Source organism: Anomaloglossus baeobatrachus, chromosome 4 (genome assembly GCF_048569485.1).
Source record: "Anomaloglossus baeobatrachus isolate aAnoBae1 chromosome 4, aAnoBae1.hap1, whole genome shotgun sequence".
NCBI classification, from domain to species: Eukaryota; Metazoa; Chordata; class Amphibia; order Anura; family Aromobatidae; genus Anomaloglossus; species Anomaloglossus baeobatrachus.
The window spans coordinates 641,789,080-641,813,644 of record NC_134356.1 but is presented as its reverse complement, the minus strand read 5'-3'; the positions used below and the strand labels follow the sequence as shown (position 1 = coordinate 641,813,644).

Here is a 24,565-nt window from a genome sequence, read left to right as displayed (position 1 = left end):
TCGAAAGCTTGCTCTGAAACATCATTTTATTTTATTTTAGTTAGCCATTAAAAGGTATCACAACTACAAATCTATAATTTTGTTTCTCTCACTGAGAGCAATCAATCATTTAACAAGTGTTGTGTACTTCTGTGCTCCTCGTCAAAAATCTTACTCCAGTTAAAGACTGGAGTAAGATTTCTGGCATACTGAATGGTGCAGCTGATCATCAATTAGATGAGCTGAGGCATCATGCACCGATTCCACCTCAGCTTGTTATTTTAGAGGAGCTAGGCAAAACTAGTGTAAAAATGACTCAAGAGTCCATTTTTCACATTAATGAGTCCAAACTGCATTATTTGAATTTCTACAAAAATATCTCTTTAAAGCAGTTTTCATGTCTTTATTCCTTAAACTGTAGATTAGTGGATTTAATGAAGGAATGACCGCCAGAAAAAGTGAAGAAAAAATCTGGTCAACAGTCTTAAAATGCGTCGTAGATGGCATCATGTACACAAAAAACAAAGTGCCATAAAAAATGATGATAATTGTTAGGTGTGAGGAGCACGTAGAGAATGTTTTATGTCTTTTCCCCTCGGATTTCACTCTTAGAACATTCAGGATTATTTTAGAATAGGACAAAATAATGCACAAGAAGGGGCAGAAACCCATGAAGAAGGTCTCCAAGTAGACGGTAACTTCGGTGATCAATGTGTTCCCACAGGATATCTTCAGCATTGGCTTTATGTCACAGTACAGTTGATCTATCCCTTTTGAGTTACAAAAAGGTATTTTTGATGCCACAATTGTTACAAATATCGAATTGCTGCAGCCAGAAAGCCAACTAGCCACCACAAATAAAACACATATGTTCTGCTTCATTAAAAGTGGATAATGTAGCGCTTTACAAATGGCCACGTAGCGATCATAAGCCATGACAGTAAGCAAAAATATCTCGGTACAAGCAAGGGCGGTGAAAAAATAAAACTGAATGAAGCAATGGTTGAAAGAAATGGAGTTATCACCACTGAGAAATATATCCAGAAGCTTTGGGACAGTGACAGAGCTGTAGCAGATATCCACCAGAGAGAGATTGCGAAGGAAAAAATACATGGGGATATGTAGGTGAGAATCCGTGAAAATTAAAGCAATTATGGCTGAATTCCAAAGGAGACAAATCATGTAACACAATAAAAAAATGGAAAAGAGAATCATATTTTCACCACCGTAACTGCTAAATGGTAGCAAATAAAAATCAAAGTCAGAGGTCAGGTTGGCCATCAGGTCATATATTTGCTGTCACTCTGAAATCAGAAAAGAGCAGAAAAGAACAATCATGATAAACACACAAATAAAGTCTCAATAGTAGATGCACTAATAGTAATGTGGGCAACTAAATTTAATAACTGATACTCCATTAAAAAAAACTTTCTAAGGCATTGAAAAGTCTCACAAGATGAGTATACTTAGGCCAAAAATAGATATTGATTAGTGATGGGCGAACCCGAACTGTAAAGTTCGGGGTTTGTACCGAACACATAGTGTTCATGCACATGATCCCGAACACGGAGCTCATGTTACAGTTCGGGTCCAGCTTGGGTCCAGGGGCTGTAAAAAAAAAAAGCACATTATTAAAAAAACATTCTGATTATACTTCGAGGTCCTGCGACACGCCCTGCATACTCTGTCTCCCGGCCACTTCTGCTTCCGCGTCTGATTATTGCTGTGCCCCCAGGTAACAACCACTGACTAAAGGACCTTCCATGATTTCATAGCCAGGTGGCCAGTCTGGTGTGAATGTTGTACAGACATTGGCTTACAGACTGGTCACATGGCTAAGATGTCATCGAAGGTCCTGTTAGCTTCTGGTGGTATTCACTGCACTGCTTGTCACTCGACAATCTTTGGCTGTTTTTGGCAATTTCACAGTGATGTCAGGGTTCACTTGAGTCCATGGCTCATGGACTCGGGTGAACTTTGACTGTCACTGTGCAAGTGTCTCATTGCATCACCCTGCACGATACACACTCTCCCGACAGGAGCAAGTCGGCTGAATTTATTTCCATGCAGCTGAGCAGCCCCTGTCCAGAGAGTGTCAGGCCATGTGGGGTTATGCAATGTGAGAATTCATGAATCAAATGCAAGTAGAATCATACCCTCAGTGTCAGCCTGCTTCTCGCTCTGTACAGAGCGATGAAGCAGAACTGACATTGCTCTACCTGCTTCTCGCTCTTTATACGTCTGAACAGAGCGATGAAGCAGAGCTTACATGGCTTTCCCTGCTTCTCCCTCTGTAGAGACATTTGTCTTTACAGAGTGATTAAGCAGACCTGACATGGCTCTCCCTGCTTCTCGCTCTATAGAGACACTTTTCTGTACAGAGTGATGAAGCAGACCTGACATTGCTCTCTGTGCTTCTTGCTCTGTATAGACGCTTGTCTATACAGAGCGATGAAGCAGAGCTGACATCGCTCTATCTGTCGACTATGTCGGATTTAGGATTTTTAATAATAAAGATGGCGTAAATAAATGTTTTTTATGTTTTATTTCTAATAAAAAAAATCTATTTCTATGTGTTGTGTTTTTTTTTACTGTTAACTAGAAATTCATGGTGGCCATGTCTAATTTGGCTTAACACCATGAATTTCAGGCTTTGTACCAGTTAAGAATAAAAAGCTGGTATTAACCCCTTTATTACCCAGCGTGCCACCGCCATCAGGGCCGCTTGGCGAGCCGGATAAAACGCCTGGAAATGGTGCTAAGAAACAATGCGCCAATTCCAGGGGTGGCTGTGGGCTGTGGTTTTTAGCGTGGGGGACTCAGAACACTCGGGCCTTACCACACTGAGAATCTCAGCCTCCAGCTGCTTGGCTTTACCTGACTGGTGATCAAAATATGGCGGGTGCTCACGCGTTTTTTTTTTATAATTATTTTTTTTAAATAATAAAAGAAAATTAATGGGCTTCCTGTATTTTGATAGCCAGCCAAGGTAAAGCTAGGCAGATGGGGGTGACAGCCTGTAGCCATCCGCTTTATCTGCACTGAAAATCAAAAATATTGTGGAGCGCTACGACATTTTTTTAAATTATTTATTTATTTTTACACTACTATATATGTGTGAGAGACCCAACAGCCAATCACAGATGCTGTCACATAGAATGGGAGTCTGTGATTGGCTGTTGGAGTAACCTGGAATCTGCCCAAACATTCTAAATGCTAGAATGTATGGACTGGTTTCAGGTTACACCAGCATCCAATTACAAATTCATTCAAAGAGATTTGATATTAAAAAGCCAATTGTTACGCTAGGTATGGGGTCTACCAAGTAAACAGTGAAAAGGAAGGGAAACCTTTTGTCTAGGGAAGGGGGAGATTATGACCCCTGACAAAACCTACTGCTGGACCTTGGTATTCCTCATCCCCCAGATAGGTTCCTCATATATGCGCTGAGCCGGATACCTGGCTCTAGGTATCCCTAGTGTTTGGCCATAAATAGGAAATGGGTGATATGAGCTCTTCACCATCCCCACTAAACACTGAGGAAGACACAAGGAGGACACACAGAGGGAAAATGCATGAACTACTTATCCACAGATGACTCAGACAGAAGCTCAGCAAAGTTTCAGCAACAATACCACAGATGAGTACAAGCCACCTGCCTACATCCAGAGCTTGAATGAACTGAATATCAACAGCACAAGCCCAGAGAAAATGAACGCATTCAAACCCAACAGGAACTACAGATGATTGGCAGCTGAAGGTAAGAGGAGCTTTGCTGGGTCTTAAAGGGAAAAGGATGAAAACCCAGCAGAGAAGATGCCTAGTACACTGAATGCTGACAGTATCAGCATTTTGCGCAGCCAAATGCTGTGACCTTCTATTGCGGGACACCACATGACTGTCTGTCACTCATGACACCAGTGCTATAATTAATATGGAGGGGATACCGCATTATTACACCCCTTAAACCCACATAAGCAAAAGACTAGTCATTGTGATGTTAAGGCATACACAGTGTTTGATGGGGAAAAACGTCAGCAAATAAAAAACAAAGTGTTGAATGGCCAAACTTAATTTAATGGGTGTTCTGCGTGTAATAAACTAATCCGGGTGTTTTAATGCGATTTACAGCCTGTATTGGTGCCTTAGGCCCCCTTCACATGTCCGTGACTCCGGTACATATGACGTCCATTTTCATATGTACCGGAGACACGGTCATACTGTGGCGCCCTTGAGGCTTCAGTCGCCACAGAGTATTGCACCCAAAATTGGGTGTATTGCTAAACCCGGTTCCTGAAGAAATCAGTCCCGGTTTCACCACATTACACACTCAAATACACCCAAGGTAGCCCTGTTCCCATTGGGGACTGGGCTAGGGTTGAGCAATAAAGGGGTTATTGACACAGAGGCATTTTCAGGATGCCCTCAACAGGGGCCCCAGTCCCACTACCTTAGAACCTGGGAGGGGGGGAAGTGCAGCCAGCAGGGGGAGTCAGGAGCCAAAGCAACAGTTAGGCAGTTGTCCAGCAGGAGAGCAGCGGAGCAGTTGCATCTACAGGTGCTCCAGTGGGAAGTAGGAGACGTTCACAATGGTTGCCATGGGGAGAGGGAGCTCTGCTCCCTACGGAACCGATGACACACAGGCTGGCAGGACCCTAGGGAAGATCACACTTCACGTTATCTTTCCAGAATCTGCCTGGACAGGGACGGTTTCAAGCCTTCCTGAGCACACAGCACCCGACAACACAGTGCCATATAGGATCCGGGGCCTCGCTTCAAGCCGGACCCCATATCGGAACTGCGGCACCTGCATATAGGGACAAGAGTACATTTCGAGAAACCCAGGGTCCCCTCGTAGCTTCAAGCCAGGGGATCGACAGACAGGCATTATAAGGACAAACCCCCTGAACACCAAACCGGACTGATCTCTAAACGGGTTCGGGTTCGACGGAGGCGATCACAGCAAGTGACCGGTATTACCCGGGTGAGCTTCACAGCACTAAAAGTGAGTTAGAAAAGAACCTGGAACTGCAGCCATAGACTCTAACACTTTATTACCGGTACTGCCTCTCCCCGCCGCCATTACTACACCCCTCATCATCCTCCCCGGGGCCTCTACCTGTGGAGAGTGATACCATCCCTGGCTGCTACTAACATCTGCCCTGGAGGACAGTGACAGCAGCGGCAGCTCATTCCCTGGCCGCATACCACAGGTGGCGTCACGACAAACACCTCAACACTACCCTCATCATCATCCTATCCCCCAGCCATCTTCTGTACGCCTCAGGGCAACGGAGCCGGGCTAGGCCGTCCGTGACAAGCGACAGACGACGGCCCAGCGACGAGCAGGTTAACCACCTGCCCCGTGGGGCGCTACAATACTGAGACCCATTAAAATCAATGGGTGTGCGCACACATCAGTGTTTTCACAAGGACGGTGTGTCTGTATGGATTACACGCGTGTCCATGTGCTCCTGCACAGAGACAAGTCCGGATTTCTCTGGCAGCACTGACTTAACATGGACCATACACTGATGTGATCCGTGTAGATTCAGTGTGACACGTACTGCAGAAAAGAAGTGTCTTTGAAATAAAATGCTTTTCTATACTCCCCTTGCTCCAGCGCTTCTATCTTCGGCACTACTGTTGTACCGCCCCGGGGCTCGGCCGGCTGCCGAGCCGCTCGGACTTGCTCGTTGGTGGGTGGCTCGAGCTCCTCCCGGACCCGGGGGTCACGTTGCTCTGAAGGGAAGCTGGCGCTACATATAGGGATTTCGGTAGGGAAGGTCCACGGCCGAGGCTGTGGCGTTTAGGGATGTAAGTTCAATGCGCCACCCACGGGTTGTGGTGAATGTGGACACCACTGCTGCCGTTAACTAGGCTCCTGGGGACAGTGTTATGCAGCCTGGTGTTGACCCCTCCATTGACAGGGGATGATGGTCCCGGGGCCCGGTAGTTGTGAGGTGCGGGCGGGATGGTGCGGTGCACGGCCCGAGGGCACTGTTGTACTCACTATGACAGATACACCGGAGTCTCTGGTAAACTAAAAAGGATGGTGGTCGGTGCCCGCAGCCGACTGTGCTTTGCCCCTTTCTCCCCGGCTTTATGTACGTCGGGGAACCCGTTTGCCCGCAGGCGCTGGTCCATGGGATCTCTCTGCCTGTGCAGTGGCTTTATATCCCCCTCGGTTGGCTGTTGCCGTCTTTTGGGTCTTGAGACGGGAAAGGACCTAAGGTCCAGACCTCAATCAGTGAATTCGACGTGGTCCAGTGGCTTCTGGACCTCGTTCTGGGTCTGAGTACCCCTCCTGGTGCTCCGGTTTCCAGTTGGTTCCCCGGTTCGGTACCGGCGGGCCACTACCCTGTCCCGGTCCCTTACGGTTCCACTAGCCGTCTTCCCGACTCCTGCAGGTGGCAACTACCGTCTGCCTCCTGGTCACAGGGTATCCGGGCTACGACCCAGATCCCTGACAGACGTTTACACTTTGCTACTACTCTCCTCTCCTCCCTAACAGATCTGCTGTGTTTTCCCGCCTCAGGCTATTCGAACTCCTCGGTGGGCGTGGCCAACCGCCTGGCCCCGTCCCCTGGTGTGAACGTCAAGACCTGAGAGGGGTGACTCAGGGTTTTTAGGTTGGCTGGTTACACCTTTTTAGGGGCTGGTGTTTGTGCAGGGAGTCTACCTGTGACTACCTGGCTAGTCCAGGGCGTCACACTGTCATTTGCTTCGGAAGCAGCAGCAGCGCCGGAGACAGGAGCACCATGGACAGGTAAGTATAGCAGTTCACGCTGTCTGTGTGCTGTGACAAGGATAGCACAGGAACAGTATACATGTGCCAAAATCATGGCACATGGATGGGCCATACGCAGCTTAACACGGCTTTGCAAAACACAAACATTTTTCACGGACATGTGAAGGGGGTCTTAGGAAGGGTTTTTTTTTGAGAATATCAAGAACAATCATGAGTCAAGTGGTTTATGGCTGAAAGAGAGCCAGTCACTTGCCATAAATATGGTACTTCTTAGCCCTCTCTTGTGTGTAAATGTAGTCTCTTTTGCCAACAGGGTATGGTTCTAAAATACACTCATAGAGGAGAGATGATGGACATGGCTGCTTGGATAAAAATACTACATTTACACACAGGGATGAGTAGGTCAAATCTTTGAAATGGAGAGGTGCAGTAACAAAAGGATAAACAATGCCAGAAAAAAGCAAGTACAAAAATTACAAATTTATGGCAAATCATAGATCCTATTTAGAGATCTATCCCACTACAGAAATTTATGTAATATCCATAGAACAATCTATAAATGTGGGTTCATTAAACATATTTAGGTACAGAATCAATGAAGATGACGGATGCGCCATTACTCCCCTTTTATTTTGGCTGAGATATCCTAACATGAGTGACGTAAATGACCCACCAAGAAAAAAACAAATCTTTTCCATTACTCACAATCCTTAAAATATTTTTTCAATAGCAGTCATCTTGTTTTATTAATCAGAGGATATGTTGATGACGCGCCCACAGGGTCGGAGGGCACCCGTTACCGGGCCGCGGTTCTTCTCCTGGGACGTCGCGGTGTCCCTGCCCAGTTTCGTGACCCCGGTGGTGTCAATAAAAGGCTTTTGGGGAATGGTGGTAGTTGTTCATGACTCCACCTGTGGTATGCAGTCAATATGAGCAACCGCTGAAGGACTTCTCTCTTCTGGGGTGGATGGTGACGCAGTTTGGGTGTTTCAGCTCTCCACAAGTAGAGCTAGGCCCCAGGGAGGATGGGAGTGGCAGTAGTCGCCTATGGTGAAAGGGCACGTTGATGGGAGCGCCGGCAGGGACGAGACAACACAGATGATGCAGTTCAAGTTCTTTACTCACGGGAATCACACTGTTATTGAAGTACCGGGCTACACTATGATGGGCCTCAGCCGATCCCGGATACTTCGGAAGTCGAGGTCGGTGTTTCCTGCTGTGCATCATCTTTTGATAGTTTCCCTCCACCCCAGCTCCTGGGCTGTGGATTGGGTCATGGGTGACTTCCGCACTCCCCGTGAGCCCTTTGATCCCCCTTCTTTACTAAGAACCTTGGTCGAGCCTCCAGCTCCAGACCATGGGCCCCGAACTGTCCGTGTCTTTGCTTGTTCCTGAACTCCTTGAGTGCGTCCTGACGCTTGCTGCGCCTGGACCCGACTCACTGTTGTGTGTGAGATGGCTCCTAACTTCCCAATTGGTGTTCTGCCTCCCAGGTTCTTGAAATAGTGGGCAAGAGTTCCCATACCTCATGATGGCCACCCCAGCACCTACCCTAGCCCAGTCCCAGTGGAAGAGCTCCCATGTTTGTGTTGGATAAGTGTGTTTGTGGTTGTTACCAGCAATGACCTCCTCCGTATCCGAGATGAATACTGTACCTTAAGTGAGGTGCAGTACCCTGCAGCGCCTGAAGCCGCAAGGGTGCCACATTGAGCCCAAAATAAAGTAATTCAGACATCATTGAAATGTAGATTATTATAAGTGCATCTTCTCTCTTTTTTCAGGTTTTTTAATTGGGGATTTTAGTGCAGAGACATCCATCCATGAAAATTTTGGGGCATATCCTGGATATACCATAACTATCTAAAACACATTCACTTTTTCCCAGTTTCTTGCATGAATCTTTCAGATTTTACAATCACAAAAGAGAGAATGGAAAAATAGAAAAAAAAATAGAATCTACATTTCTGTGTGTCAGTGCATTAGATTATATACAAGGAGAACAATAGGTTTAAAGGGAATCTATCAGCAGGTTTTTGCTACATCATTTGAGAGCAGCATGATGTAGGCAAAGAGATCCTGAATCTAACTATGTATCACATAGATTACTGGGTGCAGACGTTCTGACAGAGCTTTTAGATGTAGCAGTGCAGGAGAACTGAGAAAGCTTTCTCCGCCCACACCAGGCTCTCAATAGAGATTGTACATTCATAATGAGGTGTCAATCAGAGGAGGGGGCATGCTGGACTGCCCTGCAAGTGATATTGTAGTCTGAGCAATGATAATCACTAGGTGAAAAAGACTTTAGTTTAAGTAAAAAAGAGCACACAGCCTGATAATAGAGGCATACAGATAGGTCCAGAAATCTTTGGACAGTGACACAATTTTCGCGAGTTGGGCTCTGCATGCCACCACATTGGATTTGAAATGAAACCTCTACAACAGAATTCAAGTGCAGATTGTAACGTTTAATTTGAAGGTTTGAACAAAAATATCTGATAGAAATTGTAGGAATTGTACACATTTCTTTACAAACACTCCACATTTTAGGAGGTCAAAAGTAATTGGACAAATAAACCAAACCCAAACAAAATATTTTTATTTTCAATATTTTGTTGCGAATCCTTTGGAGGCAATCACTGCCTTAAGTCTGGAACCCATGGACATCACCAAACGCTGAGTTTCCTCCTTCTTAATGCTTTGCCAGGCCTTTACAGCCGCAGCCTTCAGGTCTTGCTTGTTTGTGGGTCTTTCCGTCTTAAGTCTGGATTTGAGCAAGTGAAATGCATGCTCAATTGGGTTAAGATCTGGTGATTGACTTGGCCATTGCAGAATGTTCCGCTTTTTTGCACTCATGAACTCCTGGGTAGCTTTGGCTGTATGCTTGGGGTCATTGTCCATCTGTACTATGAAGCGCCGTCCGATCAACTTTGCGGCATTTGGCTGAATCTGGGCTGAAAGTATATCCTGGTACACTTCAGAATTCATCCGGCTACTCTTGTCTGCTGTTATGTCATCAATAAACACAAGTGACCCAGTGCCATTGAAAGCCATGCATGCCCATGCCATCACGTTGCCTCCACCATGTTTTACAGAGGATGTGGTGTGCCTTGGATCATGTGCCGTTCCCTTTCTTCTCCAAACTTTTTTCTTCCCATCATTCTGGTACAGGTTGATCTTGGTCTCATCTGTCCATAGAATACTTTTCCAGAACTGAGCTGGCTTCATGAGGTGATTTTAAGCAAATTTAACTCTGGCCTGTCTATTTTTGGAATTGATGAATGGTTTGCATCTAGATGTGAACCCTTTGTATTTACTTTCATGGAGTCTTCTCTTTACTGTTGACTTAGAGACAGATACACCTACTTCACTGAGAGTGTTCTGGACTTCAGTTGATGTTGTGAACGGGTTCTTCTTCACCAAAGAAAGTATGCGGCGATCATCCACCACTGTTGTCATCCGTGGACGCCCAGGCCTTTTTGAGTTCCCAAGCTCACCAGTCAATTCCTTTGTTCTCAGAATGTACCCGACTGTTGATTTTGCTACTCCAAGCATGTCTGCTATCTCTCTGATGGATTTTTTCTTTTTTTTCAGCCTCAGGATGTTCTGCTTCACCTCAATTGAGAGTTCCTTAGACCGCATGTTGTCTGGTCACAGCAACAGCTTTCAAATGCAAAACCACACACCTGTAATCAACCCCAGACCTTTTAACTACTTCATTGATTACAGGTTAATGAGGGAGACGCCTTCAGAGTTAATTGCAGCCCTTAGAGTCCCTTGTCCAATTACTTTTGGTCCCTTTAAAAAGAGGAGGCTATGCATTACAGAGCTATGATTCCTAAACCCTTTCTCCGATTTGGATGTGAAAACTCTCATATTGCAGCTGGGAGTGTTCACTTTCAGCCCATATTATATATATAATTGTATTTCTGAACATATTTTTGTAAACAGCTAAAATAACAAAACTTGTGTCACTGTCCAAATATTTCTGGACCTAACTGTAGTTGATTTTTGTTTTTAACCCTTACAGCATACTGTCCTCAGATTACATAGCAAAACCCTGCTGACCGATGCTCTTGAAGAGAGGTTTTATGACAGAGCTCAAACGTCACATACAAAAGCTAAATATACCATACTATTTTCACCTGCCGTGGATTATTTGTATTATTTATTGTCTATGAGCAAATTTGACAAAATTTGAAAAATGCAGTTCACTCAAATTTTACCATGAAATTTGATTCAGGTCAAATTTTTGCATGTTCTCATCAGACACCATTGCATAATAAACAGAGGTAAAATAAAGTAAAAAAAGATTATACTCACCTAGCCCTAACCTGTAGCGCAGAGCAGCTCTGTTTCGATTGACTTCTTTGGCCCAGTCACTTGTGCAGAGATGACTTGCCCATCTTCAGCATCTTTCGGTAGACATCTTCGGCTTCCGGAGTCTGCAGCATCTCCTGCTCTGACTGTGCGACCATGATGTTAAGATGTTTGGCAATACCCACCACTCAACGCCACGATATGTTGGCCTAATCAGAACAGGAGATGCCAAAAATGCAGCAAGATGCCAAAGATATTCAAGTAGATAAGAAGGAGAACTGTGGAAAAAAAGCGCAATAGGGTCTTACCCTTATAGGCACAGGGCAATGGAGGGGGGAGCAATTATACTCACCAAATGCAGTTGTGACAGTCACAACTACTATGATCGCATGTACCAATAAGATCCAGGCAGCGGCAACCCAGTGGCTGATAACAGAGAATTTTGATAGAAGAAGGTTTCTATACCGCGCCAAGGACCACAATTATGGATGTCAGATTAATGAGGCTTTATTATATCATAGGTCTACGCGTTTCAGGAGCTCTGCCCCCTTCCTCAGGACCATAGAACAGACCACATCAAATCTCCCATAGAACAGACCACATCAAAAGATATTCAAGGGCATACTACACCGGTTACCAGACCAAAAAATACTGGAGTTGTGGAAAAGTTAAGGGTAAGATGTAAAATTCCATTTTTTTAAAAAAAATTTAAAGCAAATTCTAAGCAATTATCTCATATCTGCATTCTGTCTATTTATCCATTGTATACATATAGTGTGAAAAATGCATAAACATATTATAATTTTCCCTTGGAATTAAAATAATATAGAAAAACAAAGAACACAAGATTTACTTACATCACAAAAAACGCACGCTTTAGATTTTCTTTATGGTCTTTAAATGCAATAGACATGGTTTGATAAAGAATCACTAGATCTCATATAAGGGATAATGGCTTTGATGTATTATATATGTACCGTATGTTCTCTAGGGAAGATATAATTAGGTGTTTAGTGACTTCTTATACTCAAAGGCATTTCACACTTAATAACAATTTAATAATGATGGACTTGTCATAGCAGAAATTTAAAAAGTCATGTTGAACTCCCAAAACAATAAAAAAGGTTCCCATGTGTACCAAATATTGAACTAATACAAAAAATGTGATTTTTTTTTTTTTTGGGGGAGTTCCGAATTCTAAAAGAAATGTATGGAATCATTATCGATTAAATTAACCCACACACATTTTGATTGATGTATATTAGAAATGGAGCTCTATTATATTACTGGATTGTGAGACTACATTCATTCAAGCAAAATCACTTTTTTTAGAGATCAGCATTTAGGCTATACTGGTAATGTATCTCAGTATTATTCAACCTGCAATACAATATACAACCGGTGGTTGATTGTGGCACTATTTATAGAAGAAAGCAAACATCACCATTGAATCACTGTAATTTTAAAATCTCCAAGTTATTTGGAAAAGGAATTCTTCTAAGTCTAATTATTTTATTATAAAAAAGCATCTTAGTCCATTTTGAAATCGACGATTCTCACTGCGACCAGCTCTTGATGTCGGCTGTTCCACATGTTGTCACGGTAAGGAAACCTTGTCTCCTTTGGAGATTGAACACTTGTTTGTCCAGAGGGAGGCAGAGTCTTCTGGTTGTTTTAGGGGTCTTTCATGAAACAACTTTTAACTGTAACGCCAGCGCCCCCACTATCATGGGGTGTGAAGTGATCACTAGGGACAGGAGAGCCTAAACTGGCCCTCAACCTAGGGGCTCCTAATCCCAAAGGTACATCTGAAGGTAATGATGCTTGGGCCGCCTTCCTAACCCTAGCTCCTGAGAAACCCTGGTATAGGGGTTCCAATCCCTCCACCCAGGAGAGGGACGGGACAGGAGTGGATAATCCCACACAAATAAACAGACAGGGGAAAACCAAAACTCAAACTCACTGGAATCACTCACAGAGGTGTAGACAATGCATGATCAACAGGAAACTAAAGAAAGGGAGAAAATAATCAGAACACTTGAGCATTTCCACAACACACCAAACAGCTCAAAAAAGTTCACCAGCAACTGGATATCAAAGCACAAGGACTGGGATACATAAAACTATCATCAGCATGGGACACCAGGCTCCACCATCTTAAAAAGTACTGAGGCGACTGTGGTAGGTCTACTGCAACATGTGACTCAAGTAGTATTCTAAAGGCTAGCAGAAATTAACTCCTGCAAACCCGATTACTAACAAGAGCATAGCTGGTTGACACCCGAGCCAAACACCGTGTGACGTTACCCATCCCTCTACATGGGGCCTCTGAACCCTCAGGATCAGGTCTCTCTGGATGATGGCGATGCAATGCCCTAACCAGACACTCTGCATGGAAACCAGCGGCAGGCACCCAAGGCATTTCCTCAGGACCATAACCCTACCAATGAACCAGGCACCAAAAAGAGAGATGGACGAGCCCAGAATTAACAACTCTCGATACCTGGAACTCCAAAGAACCATCAACCAAGACTAGAGGTGGAGGAACAGAAAGAAGAGTTCTCGAACTTACAAAGTTCTTTAACAGAGACTTTTGGAAACATTGTGGATCTTATATGATGATGGTAAGGCAAGATGGAAAGCCAACGGGTTGATGACAGCCGTAATTCTGAATGGACTGATGAAACAAGGACGTAACTTATGTCAGGATACCTTAAGCTTATTGTTTTTGTGGACAACCACACCAGATCACCGACACACAGGTCCGGACCTGGCAAATGCCCACAGTCAGCCACATGCCTATACCTAGAGCCCATGCTCAGCAAGTGCTGCTGAATTTTTTTCCCATGTAGATGATAATACGGAGCCAAACTGGTCCTCTTTTGGTACCCCTGAAGAGTGCCCTTTCAGAAAAGTACAGAACTGGGGAAGGTGACTATAAACACAAAAGAAATGGAACATACCATAGGACAAGGTGGCCATTATTGATAGCAAATTCAGCCAAAGGAAGGAACGAGGACTAGAGATGGGTGGGCCCAGACTGTAAAAGTCCAGATTCATGCAGTTTCAAATGTACCTGAGTGTCTGGCCCGGGACCAGAGTTCTCAGGAAATTCTTGGTAATGATCTAGATCTGACAACTCGGGAAATAAAAAAAAAAAAAGGAAAAATAAAGAAAATAAGAATAAAGCAAGCACGTTATACTTACAGGTCTCAGTGCGGCTGTACAATACTTCTGGGGCCACTCATTTATAGTCCTTGCATCTGTGATTGGTTGCAGTCATATGTGCCCCCCAGCCTGAGTGACAGCATTTTTGACTGCTTTCAATCTCAGACCCTGTCTGCAGTTCTATTGTGGTATATAAAAAAAGTAATAAATTGGCAATGGGTCCCCCCATATTATGATGCCCAGCACAGATAAAGCAAATGGCTACAGGCTGCAGCTCTCAACCGTGCGCTTAATCTAATGGATGCGACAATCCTGGGTGACTGCAGGGTGATATTTTGAGGCTGGGTCTCTCCAGCCTGAGAATACCAGCCCCCAGCTGTGGGCTTTAACTTGGCAAGGTATCAATATTGGGGGGACCGCACGCTTTAAAATAATAATTAAAAAACAGCATGGGGTTCCTCTTATTTTGATACCCAGCCAAGAAATGTACAGCTGGGGGCTATAGCCTGTAGCCGTAGGTTTTATCTGTGCTGGGCATCATAATATTGGGGGGGGGGGCAACATCATTTTTTTATTTATTTATTTATTGCACAATAGACCAACAAGACTCAAGTGGGTGGGGGAAAGAAGCAGTGCATATGCATGAGGCTAATGAGTGGCACCAGAAGTAGAAGGGGCCACGGGAGCAGGTACGGATGATCCTGGTCTCCTTCTAGGTTAGTGGGCGGGACCAGCTTGGTTAGTGAGCCTGGCCATGTTTTCTCCCTTCCACTACAGGGCTCCTGAGACTGGTCGCTACAGGGTATTGTACATTATGTATTTTATAATGTCCGTCCATCCTGGGCAGGAAGAGGTTAAGGTCTGGTAAGTTTTGTTTTTACATCACACACCTTTGCAAACACAGACAGCCAGTGCCTCACACAGAGACAAAGGGAATTCCCGGTGACCATTACAACGGGCTGGAACATTCCTCAGGTGGGAGCATGAGCAGGAGTGAGTTACAAGACAGACAGTTTAGTTTCACTTTAACTCAGAGCGGCTTCAGAGACCAGACAAAGTGGAAACACAGTGAGCAGCTCCCTGAGGGAGCTCCCTCAGGGAGGTAGAGTAGTGGAAAAACAAGGTCTAGACTGGCTCATATACCCTTCACTCACCTAGGACCGGGTGGGTGGATGGCTGATGGCCCCTAAGCTGAGAGAGCGGATCCAAGTGGGTACTGAATATTGCCAGTTAGGAGGCTCCCGGTCCATTAGCCGGCAGAGACTTGGAATGGGAGAGGTGGCCAATCGGGTAGGAGTTGAGAGCCTGGGACCGGTAGTCGTGCGGCATGGAGGAGAAGAGGGTTACCAAGGGGAGGATTTCGTTGCCCCCTGGATCCAGCGCAAATTAGGGTGGCAGAATAGTGGGTCCCAAGTGCTCCAGGCATAAGAAAGGGACCTCCACACGGGAATACAAAAGGAGAAAGCCCACAGACTGCCCTACCAGACTTTGACCTGTGCCCTGCTTGGGATCGACAGGAGCCCATCCTAGTAAGGACCAGCATCCTGGGTGCGACAGAGGTGTACCGCCCCTGTGCCAGCAGCTGTGCTGCTCAGATCTGGAACTGCGAGGGGCTCGAAGGGTCTCCGGACCCGGGGTCGTGCGGATACTCGAGTTTAAAAGGGGGAAGTATATACAAGGGAGTTTTTGATGTAAACAGTTCGTGATGCCACCCACGGTGTGTGGTAAGATAGAGTACCACCACTGCTGTTGGGAGCACCCGGTGGCGGTGGAATGGCAGCAAGGTGTTTAACTCCTCTGTGGGTAGGGGGGATTGTCCCGGGGCTCGGTGATGGTGGTGAGAGGGGTGCCGTTGGGGAGGAAAGGGTTGCTGCATACTCACTCAGTCCAAGAATGCTGACACCGACAACTTGTAAACCAGAATTCTGAGCACTGCTGCAACAGGGAGGGAGCACGCTTGGATCCTTGCCCGTTGGTGTTGCTTGTTAGCCTGTGGCATTTCCCGTGGCACTTTCTTCACTAGTTGGACCCTGTAGTGTAGAACTAGTTGGGTTCCGCTCACCCGTACGGCTAACGGAGTGAGCTTGCTCTCAGGGTTCACGCTTGGGATTTTCTGGACTATGTAGTGGGAAAGTCCTATCCCCCTCTTTGCGCTAGTACCCCGATTTTGGAGCGGGTTGAGGATGAATCTTGAAGACTTCACCGTCATCGGGTAAATTACCAGGACGCGTGAAGCTACTTCCCGGCCTAGGGTCCGCGTACCCCGTCGTGCCCTGGCCCCTGCCCGGAGATGGCTCAAGGCCGCGGTCTGCCCTCATCTGCAGATCCGTGCCCCTTGACACTATCAATTACCTGCGACTGGGGTTCCAGCTCCTACCAGCCCCAGGCCAACGTCTGCCACCTAGTACTTTACACGGAGCCCTGCTCCTGACCTCCTCTCTACTTGTCCTCCAACACTACACCTTGTGACCTCTCCTCTTGAGAGTCACCACTCAACTCATCTGCTACTAACACCTCTGACTCTCCCCTACCAACCACCCAAGTGGGCGGCCCTATTCCCTTCAGCCCCCCCATTAGTGTGTCTGGTGGGTGTGGTGCAGCGTGTTCCTAGGATTTTGATTGGCTCTGTTCTTAGCAACACCAAAGGCCAGGGATCCATAACCAAGGAGGATATGGACATCATGCATAAGGGCAGACTGCACAATATCCTGTGACGACCTGATAGGCCAGAGCGTCACATTCCCCCTTGGTTAAACGTAGCTTGTCCCCGAGCTACAGGACACCAGAGGATTTTTTTTTTTAACCATAGAAAATAAATTGAGTAAAACATTTATTAACAGGTTCATCCCATGCAGGGGAGGCACTTTTCTTAAATGTTACAAACTTTAAAGAGTTCATCGTCCAACGGTGGAACGCTACCGGTTTTGATGGTAACGGAGGTTCAACCTGCTCTGTTGCAGCCCCTTCCTGTGACAGTCCAGTCCCAATGTCCTGGATCCAAAAACCCACCACCCAAACAACCTGAACCCCCTGGAAACCTATCTGAGGGTCTGTGACCGGGTTAAGGTCCTGGGTGTTGTCTTTAGACGACTCTGGTTGGCAGAGGAGGTGCAACTATATACAATACACAAGTTTGTGTTGGTCATGCCAGTCCTATGACCATGGTCTATGTTTACTTATATATATCTATAAAACATAACGGAGTCCGTGTACCGGGTGTACACACTGAAAAGGAATCTGGTTGTTAATCAGGTAACTTCTTTGTTCATTTGCAATTAGTTACTCAAACTTTCATTTGCTGGTATCTCTATATGGAAAACAACAAACTGTGAAGAACAATAAACGAAAACACCAATACCTAACAGTTCTATGGGATCGTAAAACTACTGGCATTATAACATTTTTCAACATTCTTCTCTGTACCTCCGTGGAGGCTGACCAAAGTTAACATGGGTTGATCTCCTTAATGCTGGACTCTCATCCCCTTCTGATGAAGTGGCTACACTCCCTGCAGGTTCCTCACCCTCAATGCTGGGTGTAACTGGCAAGACCCTACGTGTGCGTGGCAAAGGGACAGATGCTACCTTAGGTGCTGGAGTGGGTGCAGTGTCAGTAAGCCCTTCCTGCTCTGGTTCTTCCACGGGTTGTGGGAATGTTAACACAGGGACTATTACTGCTCCGTTCTGCATGGGCCAATCTTCCGAAAAATCACCTAAAACGGTATGGATCACCCTCTTTCTTCTTTCCACCACTGGAAGCTGGGGCTGAGGTTCTTCTGTCCTTCTTAAAGGTTCTGGGCACTTCTTCAGATGGTCCCTAGATACCGTAGCCGTAGTTCTCCCGTTATCCTTGCTGATCAAACAGGTGTTCTGGTTGTCAAAGTTGGATGGCTGTATCACATACGGCTCCTTCTCCCACTGATCATCCAACTTGTGTTGCTTCCTTTTTCTTTTTAATACGATTTCACCAGGGGAAAAGGGGGCTGCTTTAGCTTGTTTGTTAAAGTTTCTTTCTTGCCGCTCCCGGGTTTGATCCAAACTCTCCTCAACGCACTTCTGAATCTGTTTGTACTGGTCTTGGCGGCATGAGTCCCAATCTTCTCCTGGTGCGTAGGTTTCAGGCAATTCCACCTCCATCTCCAAGTCCACCAGGAGTCTTCCCGGGCGGGCTCTCATCAGGTATGCTAGGGTACACTTGGTAGATCCCACTAGAATATTGTTGTAGATGTCCACCAGGTCTGGCAGTTTTTCAGGCCACTGGTTCCGCTCCTCTAGAGTAAAGCGGGCTTTACACACTGCGATATCGGTCCCGATATCGCTAGTGTGGGTACCCGCCCCCATCTGTTGCGCGACACGGGCAAATCGCTGCCCGTGCCGCACAACATCGCCCAGACCCGTCACACATACTTACCTGCCCGGCGACGTCGCTGTGACCGGCGAACCGCCTCCTTTCTAAGGGGGTGGTCCGTGCAGCGTCACAGCGACGTCACTGAGTGGCCGCCAAAAAAGCAGCGGAGGGGCGGAGCTGAGCGGGACGTAACATCCTGCCCACCTCCTTCCTTCCGCATAGCGGCCGGGAGGCAGGTAAGGAGAGCTTCCTCGTTCCTGCGGTGTCACACGGAGCGATGTGTGCTGCCGCAGGAACGAGGAACAACCTCGTTACTGCTGCAGTAACGATTTTTGAGAATGGACCCCCATGTCACCGATGAGCGATTTTGCACGTTTTTGCAACGATGCAAAATCGCTCATCGGTGTCACACGCAACGGCATCGCTAATGCGGCCGGATGTGCGTCACCAATTCCGTGCCCCCAACGAGTTTGCATTAGCGATGTCGTAGCGTGTAAAGCCCCCTTAAGGGTCTTCAGCAGATTAATCTCCAGATGGTTCATCTTCTCACACATCCCATTCGTCTGTGCGTGGTAGGGTGTAGTACGGATTTTCTTGCACCCGTACAGACTGCAGAACTCCTGGAAGATCTCAGCCTCAAACGAAGGACCCTGGTCAATCAAGACTCGGTCAGGGTACCCATGCGGCCTACAGAAGTCGGCCTGAAACGCCTTTGCTGCAGTGCTGGCAGTCAGATCCTTAACAGGTACCACCACTAGGAACCGTGAGTAGTGGTCAACCATCGTGAGCGCATACGTGTACCCACTTCAGCTGGAGGTCAGCTTGACATGGTCCAGAGCCACGATCTCCAGGGGCTGCTTGGTGACAATCGACTGAAGTGGTGCTCGCTGACTGGTGCCACCTTGCCTCCTCAAGGCAAGTGGGACGCATTTCCTACACCAGGCCTCTATGGAGTCTCTCATTCCTATCCAGTAGAGGCGGCTTCTCCACAACATCTCCAGCTTCTTCCACCCGAAGTGCCATCTTGGTATGCCTATAGTACTGAACGTATGACTTAGGGACCACGATCTGGCAGATCCTCTCGTGGGTCTTGGGGTTGGTCTGGTCAAGCTCCTGCACACCTTGCCTTGGTGCAGATAAAGCCGAATCTGGTCTTGCCACAATTTCCTGGCCTCTTCCGGAGCGCCTGGTCCAAGACGGGCATCAGCTCTGACCAGCAACACCTTGACTAACTTGATCGCAGGGTCCCGATCCTGGGCTTCTTGCCTGCCGTGATGAGGCAACGGGTTACAGGTCATCTCCTGCTGACGAACACTGGATCTGGGTCACCCCTCAGGCGGGGGCTGATGGAACGCAGGTAGCTCGCCTTCTTCTAGGTCATCCTTGTCTCTCCCATCATCGAACAAATGGGGAATCCTGGATAGGGCATCTGCGTTGGTGTTCTTGCGGCCAGCCCTGTACTTAATAACAAATCATAATTGGCTAACCGTGCAACCCATCGTTGTTCCAAGGCTCCCAGCTTCACCGTGTCTAAGTGAGTCAATGGATTATTGTCTGTGTACACCGTGAACTTGGCAGTGGCAAGGAAATGCTTGAATCATTCCGTCACAGCCCAGATAAGTGCCAGGAACTCTAACTTGAAGGAGCTATAATTTTCGGGATTTCTCTCCGTCGGTCTTAACTTCCGGCTGGCATAAGCGATTACCTTTTCTTTGCCCTTCTGCACCTGTGACAAGATGGCTCCTAATCCCACATTACTGGCATCTGTATACAACATGAACGGGAGACCGTAATCAGGATAAGCCAAGAATTCGTCCCCGGTTAGGACAGACTTCATCCGCTCAAAAGAGTCTTCTTGTTCCGCTCCCCATTTGAATGGAGGCCCTGAGGATTTACCGTGTACAGTCTGACCCACCAGGAGGTCCTGCAAGGGGGCTGCCATCTAGGTATACCCCTTGACGAACTTCCGGTAGTACCCCATCAGACCCAGGAACTGCCACACTTTTCTGTCAGTAGTGGGCCGTGGCCAGTTCTGGATGGCTGTGATCTTTTCGGGGTCCGGTGCCACACCTTCGGCACTCACCACATGCCCCAAGTACTGCACCTTCGGTTTCAACAAGTGGCACTTGGACGGCTTGAGCTTCATTCCGTACTTGGACCGAGCATCGAACACCTCGGCCAAATGTTCCAGGTGTGCTTTGTAGGTTTTGGAGTAAACAATGACGTCGTCCAGATACAACAAGACGGTCTCAAAGATGCACTGGCCCAATCAGCACTCCATCAACCTCTGGAACGTCCCGGGTGCGTTGCACAGCCCGAATGGTATGCTATTAAATTCACATAGGCCCATAGGGGTAGCGAACGTGGTCTTCTCCCGGTCCTCCTCGGCGACTGCCACCTGCCAGTACCCACTGGTTAGATCAAGGGTGGAGAAGTAAGTAGCAGACTTCAGAGCGGCTAATGATTCCTCAATGCTGGGTAAAGGGTAGGCGTCCTTATGGGTAATCTTGTTAATCTGGCAGTAATCTATGCACATCCTCATAGTTCCATCTTTCTTTCTTACAAGTACCAGTGGGGTGGCCCAGGGACTGCAGCTATCACGGACCACTCCTGCTTTTTTCATGCTTCTGAGCACATCTTTGGCACACTGGTAGTGGACCGGTGGTATGGGCCTATACCTCTCTTTGATAGGTGGGTGAATGACAGTGGGTATGTGGTGTTGTACCCCTTTACTTTGCCCAAAATCCAGTGGGTGTTTGCTAAAGACCTGCTCATACTCCCTGACAACCCTGTAGACCCCTTGTTTATGATGTGCAGGTGTAGAGTCGGTGCCCACGTGTAACTCCTGACACCACTTCTCTACCGGGCCCTGGGGATTAGCACTGGAGAACTGACTAGGCTTGTCTGAAGAGCCTGTTGCATGGATGTCATCTGCATTTACCGTAAACAGCTTGGCTATAATGGCATATCTGGGTAGTGTAAGCTCCTCCTCCCCACAGTTTAGCACTCGCACGGGCACTCTCCCCTTCTGTAAATCGACTACCCCTCTGGCCGTAAACATGGTGGGCCAATGCTCTGAGGGTAGGGGCTCTACCACTGCCTGGTAATCTTGTCCCTGGGAACCTATAGCTGCCCTGCACCATATCAGCATTTCACTTCGTGGAGGCACTACTAGAGGGGCCACACCCATTACCCGTACACCACCTATCTCACCTCTGGAGAGATTTACCTGTTGCCGCTGCAGGAGAGCAAAAACAACACTTCTCCCATGCAATTCTCAATGACATTTGTTCCTAAAATTATCTTCGGGTTCCGATCACTAGGGTCATTTTGCACTACTATTAGGCCTTGTCGGACTAATTCTACACGGCCCACCTTTATGGTCACCTCCTTGAACCCAATTTGAGTCACAGGTAACCCGTTGACAGCATAGATTGTCAAACTGTTGTCCGGTGGTGTCAAATCATCATCAAGCCAGAACTTCTTATATAGTACATAGGGAATAGTCAGTGGCGTAGCTAGGGTTTCAGCTCAGGGGGGGCAAAACATCTGAGTGGGCCCCTTACCAGGTAACCATGATAACTACGGTGGCGCAGACTAATCGTGGGTATAGTGGAACCTCGGCAGATGACACTGATATTACCGCTATATGGTGACTATAAAGTGGTAGATATCGGTTCTGCAGCACATACAAGAGGTCACAGTGCAGTTATAGATGATGACTTACTGCTGACGTTCTTTCGGATGGAGTTGTTCACCTTTTCTGTGTTTTCCATCTGGCCCAGACCAACATGACGACTTCTTCCAGCCACAAGTCATCTACAGAAATTACAACAAAGACACATTTGACTCCTCACACTTCCGGCCCCCGAACCCCATCCACCGGGGCCACGATCTCGCCATGACGTACTGGGTTCGCCCTGCGAAGTGTACTGTTAACGCCCCCTGCGCTGGGGCCCAGGGAGCAGAGGAATGAAAGGGGAGGGCGCTGTGCACGCTGATATAGTTAGTGGTATCGCAGCTCCAGGTGGGCCCCCTCTGAGCACGGGGCCCAGGGCGGCCGCACCCTCTGCCTCCCCGCTAGCTACGCTACTGGGAATAGTCGTTACCTGGGAGTCGGTATCAAGAAGTGCAGAGGTTGGGATCCCATCCAGGGTGATGGAAACAATGGGCCGTCCCCCTACATACCGCTCTCTCCAGTTTGCCGGGCCTTGGCAATTTATTCCTGGGGATTGGCCCTTGGCACCAGGGGTTGCCCGTTTAAAGGACAGCTTCTTGCGTAGTGGCCGGACTTGTTGCACTTATAACAAACAGTGGGCCATACCGGTCACTGCTTCGTCCTCGGTATGCTGAGGTCCGCTTTCTCATCCAGGGGACATCTTCTGGGCAGTCGGCCAATTGGATCTCCCTTGACGAGGTGATTTTGGACTTGAGCTGCATGGCTTCCAGAATCAGGGCGACATCTTTAGTTAGTTGCTGCACGTCTGTAGATAAATCGGGTGCTCCGCTCCCGGACGTAGTTAAAGTTGCTGGCTCAGGCAGGGCCAGGGCAGGAGGTTTCACTTGCACTGGGGAGGTATTAGCTTGCCAAGCCGGAAGTGGGGAGTCAGGAGCCTCTGGGGGCTGCAGGGCTTTAATTGCCCGCTCCTTCAGGGTAGCAAAGTCCAAAGCAGGCTGTTCCAGGGCCCACAGCCGAAGCTGCTTGCGGTCCTCCACCGACCTGAAGCCTTGCAGGAACTGCTCCACCAGCATCTTGTTCCCCTCCGGCTTTCCGATATCATTGGTCAGTCTCATGGTCCGCAACGCCGCTTGCAGTTTTAAGGCGTAATCTCGGATGCTGTCTTGGGGCCTTTGCTTGCAGCTGTAAAACCTCATCCTCAGCTCCGCTTCCGTGTGGGTTTCAAATGCAGCTCCTAGTCTCCTGAAAATGGCGGCTACTGATGTCCGATCTGACTCAGTCCACATCTCCACTTCCTGCTCGGCAGCACCAGTCATGCTGCCCGAGCACTACCGACGCCCGCTGCCGCCTGTTCAAGGCATACAAGTCAAGAACGTTACAGAATTTCCTCTTGAATCCTTGCAGCGCGTCTGGTCGGCCGTCATACTGTGGGAGCAGGCAGCGCCTGGTACATACTGTAATGTTATCGGCATTATGGCAACAACCGCCTCAGGTCCCGGTGCCGCCGCTCCTGCGACCAGAGCGGCGTCCACTGCACCACCGTCACCTTGGTCGGGCGGAGGCAGTACCGCCACACTTTCATCATCTGGAGCTGACATCTCTGTGTGCCCCCTCGGTCTTTACTCAGCACTCTTTCGCGCGCTGTGGCCCTCTGGGGACTTCCGGTTCCGGCCTCACGTGCAAGACGAAGGGCGGGGCTTAGGCTTTGCGCGCTTTCTCGGGGAAGACGGCGTTTTGGCGCGAAAAGATGGTGGAAAATGGCGGAAAATGGCGGAAATGGCGGGAAAAGGACTCTTAACTCGCGGTTTTCGGCTTTCAAGGCACACTACGCCCAGGTAAGTGGGTCCTACTCGTATCCTGTTCATGGCGCCAAGTTTATCGAGGTGTACCGCCCCTGTGCCGGCAGCCGGGCTGCTCGGATCCGGAACCACGGTCGCTCGAGGGCCAGATCCGGGGGTTGTGCGGACACTCGAATTTAAAAGGGGGAAGTATTTACACGGGAGTTTTCGATGTAAAAAGTTTGTGATGCCACCCACGGTGCATGGTAAGATGGAGTACCACCGCTGCTTTTGGGAGCGCACGTTGGCGGTGGAAGGGCAGCAAGGTGTTTAACCCCTCCGTGGGTAGGGGGGATTGCTCCAGGGCTCGGTAATGGTGGTGAGAGGGGTGGAGTTGGGGAGGAAAGGGTTGCTGCATACTCACTCAGTCCAAGAATGCTGACACCGACAACTTGTAAACCAGAATTCTGAGCACCGCTGCAGGAGGGAGGGAGCACGCTTGGATCAGTGCCTGTTGGTGTTCCTTGTTAGCCTGTGGCCTTTCCT

At 47.9% G+C, this 24,565-nt stretch overlaps 1 protein-coding gene across 1 annotated transcript; it reads right to left on the bottom strand.

The window, feature by feature from the left end:
* Positions 1–315: 315 nt before the first annotated feature.
* On the bottom strand, positions 316–1,260 carry LOC142302749 (olfactory receptor 10AG1-like). Its single transcript, XM_075343861.1, has one exon. It carries the CDS (start codon positions 1,258–1,260, stop codon positions 316–318), a length of 945 nt encoding a protein of 314 aa, XP_075199976.1.
* Between the last annotated feature and the right edge of the window lie 23,305 nt (positions 1,261–24,565).

Coding starts and splice junctions, on each gene's coding strand:
- LOC142302749 (XM_075343861.1), bottom strand. CDS start 1,260: ATGGCCAACCTGACCTCTGACTTTGATTTTTATTTGCTACCATTTAGC.